At 58.1% G+C, this 5008-nt stretch overlaps 1 protein-coding gene across 1 annotated transcript in view; it reads left to right on the forward strand.

The window, feature by feature from the left end:
• Positions 1-5008, forward strand: part of GDPD2 (glycerophosphodiester phosphodiesterase domain containing 2) — a gene marked incomplete at its 5' end in the record, with an annotated part of 6375 nt that overhangs the window by 634 nt on the left and 733 nt on the right. Inside the window, 9 exons of the mRNA XM_010009162.1 lie at positions 227-325; positions 622-715; positions 1138-1283; positions 1737-1819; positions 2351-2501; positions 2975-3190; positions 3972-4123; positions 4463-4610; positions 4821-4903. Of these exons, the coding sequence (XP_010007464.1) occupies positions 227-325; positions 622-715; positions 1138-1283; positions 1737-1819; positions 2351-2501; positions 2975-3190; positions 3972-4123; positions 4463-4610; positions 4821-4903 (1172 nt within the window). The remainder of the gene's footprint in view (positions 1-226; positions 326-621; positions 716-1137; positions 1284-1736; positions 1820-2350; positions 2502-2974; positions 3191-3971; positions 4124-4462; positions 4611-4820; positions 4904-5008) is intronic.

The following is a 5008-nucleotide window of genomic DNA, read 5'->3' on the forward strand; positions in this document are numbered from 1 at the left end:
TGCATATGGCTGCTGTGTCACTAAAGGGTTGGCTGTGTGTCCCCACTGACCTGGGCTTAGTACCCCAGCCATGTATTTCAGATGAGAATATTCCCCTTGTTCAGAGCATGGGGTACAGAGCTCCCCGTATGGGGGAATTGGGGTCTTGGAGTTGCAGGGGCTCAGCTGGGGGTTGGCCTGCATGATGCAGTGTGCTCCTCTAACTGCCCTATGCCCTGCCTCGCAGACCCTGCTGATCCTCACTGCCCTGGTGGTGGCTGCAGCCTTCACAGGGCTGGGAATAAAGTGGGCGGAGGAGTGGAGAAGTGCACGAACCTCCCTGCAGGTGAGTTCACTCCCTGATACCAGGGACTCCCCCGCGGTACCCAGCCTGTGGGGATGAGCTGAAGGGTGGTGACTGGAGCTCTGTGCCATGGGGGTTAACTCCCTGGCAAGGCGAGGTGCTGCTCCTGCTCTTGCAGTCCTGTCTGGAGCTCTGCAGTCAGGGTGACGAACGGTGGCTGGCCCAGAGTGAGGACTCTGTTCAGATCCCCCCCCAGGGACCCATCCCCTCCCTGGCACTTGGCTCTTCCAGCGGTGGCTGGGCTGCTGCTGGCTGACACCCTGCTTTTGCCTCTCCAGGCAACAGGTCCCTTCTTGCACATTGGAATTGTAGGGGGAATGACGCTCCTTGCCTGGCCTCTGGCCAGCTTCATCTACCGTACCCGCAAGACAGGTAACGTCTCCTCCACGGTCTCCATCTCCCACCTCAGCTGATGCCCTGCTTCCTGTCACCCAGCTGAGTGGCACTGGTGGCACAGTGGTGCACAGAGAGCGTAGGAGCAGTGGGAACAGGTTCCCAGCTCTCAGCCTGGTAGTAACACCTACTTCTGGCTGCTGCTGCTCCTGCTCAGCCTTGGGGGCTAAAGGAGGGCTATGGATGGCAGACCAAAATGTGCAGAAGTTCTGGGTTGGAGTGCAAGGACATGCAGTGGGCCAGGAATAAATCTGCAGTGCTCCTGAGGCTGGGGATGCAATGCCTGACCTAGGGGCATCATAAATTAATGCCAGGTGAAAAAGCCTTGGCTTATTCGTAACAGTCTGCAAAACACTTCCTCTGCAACCTCACCCCTCAATCTTCTCTGTCTCTGCCTGCAGGTCTCAAGGTGTGCCTGCTGATCCTGTACTGTGTGGTGATGATCGTGCTGTATCTGGCTCCCCTGGGGATCACCTCCCCTTGCATCATGGAGGAGAACCAGCTGCCCCCCAAGCCAGCCCTGGTTGGCCACCGAGGAGCACCCATGGTGAGTGACCAGCACTGGCAGCACCCTGGCACAGTGGTCAGGGTGGATGGCGCCAGTGAAAGCCAGGCTGTGCCTGGCTGGGGGGCACCAGCATCAGACCCTTGCTGCTGCAGGCCTGGATGAGTGCTAGGGTCCCCACACCAGCCAGGGCAGCTCAGAGCTGGAGGTGGCTGAGCACGGGCTGAGGAGGGCAGAGCTGTTTGCTGAGTGCTGCTGGACCAGGAGCTGGCGACCCTCAGCAGAAAGCCTGGCTGTGTGGTGCGGGCTGGGAAGCAGGGACTAGACAGGCTCTGGCTGTCTGCGCCCAGCCTTTTCCAGCCCCCATGTCTCACTGTGGCTGCCCTAGAGTCCAGGCAAGCTGCTGGATGCAGCCAGGTGGGGTGAGTGCCTGCATCCTTCCCCTTTCTGCCCCTGCCCTCTGCACTAACACCATTCCTACCATTCCTTTTCCAGCTGGCCCCCGAAAACACCCTCATGTCACTGCAGAAGGCGGTGGATTGCAATGTGCAAGTCTTTGAGACAGACATCATGGTGAGGTAAAGAGGCACCAGGGACTCAAAGGGAGGAAGGGGCCTGTGTATCCTGGGATGTCACCTCCCACATGGGGCGTTTCAGAATATGCCTGGAGGACTGGTACAGCCTGCATCTGGAGCAGCCCTGTTCAAAGGACTCTGCCATTCCCACCTTCCCAGTATGGGACTGGCTCCAACTTGATGTCCCAATGATCTGGGAGAGGTCCTGGGTTTCTGTCCTTCCCATGCAGGTTGCCTTCCAGGGCATTAGTAGGGAGGTACTGCTTGGAAAACAGACCATGACTCTAGCTCATCTAATGTAACCCTGCTATGGGGACAGCTGTTGCAGTGAGCAAGGAATCACTTGGTTCCTGGCTTGGTCTCTAGGTGCTCTGTACCTTCCAGACACTCACGTTTTTGTGTAGAGGATCACAAGTAGGCATAAGGGCTGGGGTTACCATAGCAGGGTAGCTTGGGAGGGAGCAGAAATGCCAGGGCAGGGATAGGAGACAAACAGCTTGCAGCATAGAGCTTCCCTCTTTGCTGCTTTGCCAGTGCTGACGGGGTCCCATTCCTCATGCATGACGAGGAACTCACCAGGACCACCAACGTGCAAGATGTGTTTCCTGAGAGGGCTGCCCTGAACAGCACCGCTTTCAACTGGACAGACCTGCAGCAGCTGGATGCGGGCAGCTGGTTCCTGGAGGTCAGGATGCTCCTGGGGTGGCTGGTCAGGGGTGGGTGAAGCATGAGCCCTGCCCTGGGGAAGGTTCCCGCAGGAGCACTGATCCTGGCAGGTGCCTGGACAGGGTGCAGAAGCACTTCCATTCCTGCACGAATCCTCTGGGTGTGGTTCTGCCCCAAGCTGGGGTTTGTTCTGACTCTCAGCTGAGTCACAGAGGAGGCGGGTTTGAGGGGAGATGTATTGTTTCGCTCCGCGCTGCACAGCCTGCCTGGGCTTGGAGGCAGCTGTGGCAAAGCTCTCCCCAAAAGGTGACTAACCAACTGCTGAGCTGCTTGAACTGTGCTGTTAGTGGGGAAAAGGGTAGAGGTGCCCCATGGATGTGCAGGGGAAGCATCCCTCTGCCTGTCTGCACTGGAGAGCAGGTGGACAGGCCAGTGTGGGAGGTGAAAGCTTATGGTGGGGCTGCCCCTGATGTCTGACTCTCGCCCTCGCAGCGGAGGCCGTTTCCCACCGTGCAGGGTCTCTCTGCTGGCGATCGCTACTGGGCAACTAAACAGAGGATCCCGTCCCTGAAGGAGGCGCTAGAGGCAGCCAAGCAGAGCAACCTCTCCATCATGTTCGACCTCCGGCCTGAGAACCACAGTGACTACCAGAGCTTCGTCAATGCCACGCTGGAGGTGATCTTACAGTCGGGCATCCCACTGCAGCAGGTGAGCTGGCCACAGCCCCACCGCCGCCAGGCCCTGCTGTCACTGAACATCCCTGCCACCCCATCCCCACATCCCCATCTGTGATCCCTGTTGGGGAACCCTGGCCAGCCATGGGGTTTTCTAGCTGGGAGAAGTTGCCAATAATTAGAGGGTTAATTCAGACACCTCCAAATTCTCTGGTTCCCCAGCACTGGCCACCCTGGTGTGTAAACAGTGACTCAGTCTAGGGAGGGGAGCAAGAGTGCCAGCAGGGGCAGGAAAGCAGTGCTCAGTCTTCCACTCACCACACTGGGCCACACCTCTCCCTGCAGCTCTTGGACTCCTGCAGCAACCTCCTGTGTTGCCTTTGCACTTCATCCAACCTCTGCAGCACAGGACATATGCTGCCCTGAGGGGATGAATTAGCACCCAAATGATGCTTTCCCTTCTTGGCTTTTTGAGAATGGAAAGGTGGAAGGGACACAGCAAAGACTAGTGTTTTAGTGTTGATCCAAGATGTACCCTTGCTGCGAAGTTGGGGCCAAAAGGATGCACTGCTTGATCCACTCGAGGACCCAGAAAGGACATAACTGCTGCAGCTTTCTTAGGCTGGAACTGCTTCCTGCCCTCAGTGGGGTCTTGGCTGAAGCAAGCTCTTGGGAGACTGTCCTGGCTGAGATCCTCATGGAGGAGCTGAGCGTGGAGACAGAGGCAGGGAGCAGCTGTCTGAGCAGACCATCTGTGCCTGGGCCAGCTCTCTGGAGCTCCTCTCCTGTGCATGTGCCCTCTGGCTCTTGCCTAGGTCCTCTGGCTGCCGGATGGGTTCAGGGAACAGGTCAAACAGCAAGCCCCAGACATTCAGCAAGTTTATGGACGGAAGAGGCTCCAGGATGAGAAGGAGCCACTGCTGCATGTCAATCTGCCCTACCAGGACATGAGCTCTGAGGAGATCAGGTGAGAGCTCTGTGCCCAGGAGCTGTGGGGTCTGGGCACAATCCCAGCTCTGTCCTAGGGGCTGGCAGAGGTGGGGGCCAGCTCAGGCCAAGTGCTGGGAGTGTGTGCTGCAGCCTTGTGACAAGTGTGCTTTTTCAGGCAGGGCTGGTGCAGGGGATGGAGCTGGCTGCAGTCTTCTGCCTTGCCAGGAAATCCACCCTGGGTCTGGCTCTCCAGACAGTTGTTCCATGTGGCTGCAAATGCTGGATCATATCCCAGATATACAGTCCTCTCTGGCTGTACACTGAGTGTGCTGGCACCTTGCTGTCTGCTGCTCTGACCACGGCTATCCCTACGCAGGCAATACCACCACGACAACGTCTCTGTCAACCTGTATGTAGTGAACCAGCCCTGGCTCTTCTCAGTGCTGTGGTGCTCTGGGGTCAGCTCTGTCACCACCAACGCCTGCCAGGTGCTGAAGGAGATGAAACGCCCCATCTGGCTGCTCGTAAGTGACCTTCAGCATCCTTTGCCGTGCCCCACAGCCCTGTGCCCCAGGTGCATGTGGGTCCTTTTTCTGCCCCAGCCCTGGGCAGCCAGCTGCCTGGAGGATGGTTTTGCTCAGTGCTGTGCTGGCACAGAGCATGTGACCCTGCAGAGGGGACTGCTGGCACACCACCTCTGGCTGGGGTTCATGGCTCGTCTTGTTTCCTTGCAGCCCAGCAGCACATACCTCATGATCTGGGTTGTTGTGGACTGCGCTTCCTTCCTCGCCATCCTCTGGGCCTTCTTCTTGCTCAAGTACGTTGGATCCCTTTCCAATGGGCAGGTCTGCTGGGGGAAGCTGTAGTGTACCCCGGCTGGGTGCTACACACTCAAACATGGTTGCAGCTGCTCCCGCCCCCC

This window comes from Nestor notabilis, unplaced genomic scaffold, assembly GCF_000696875.1.
Source record: "Nestor notabilis isolate BGI_N333 unplaced genomic scaffold, ASM69687v1 scaffold22872, whole genome shotgun sequence".
NCBI classification, from domain to species: domain Eukaryota; kingdom Metazoa; phylum Chordata; class Aves; order Psittaciformes; family Psittacidae; genus Nestor; species Nestor notabilis.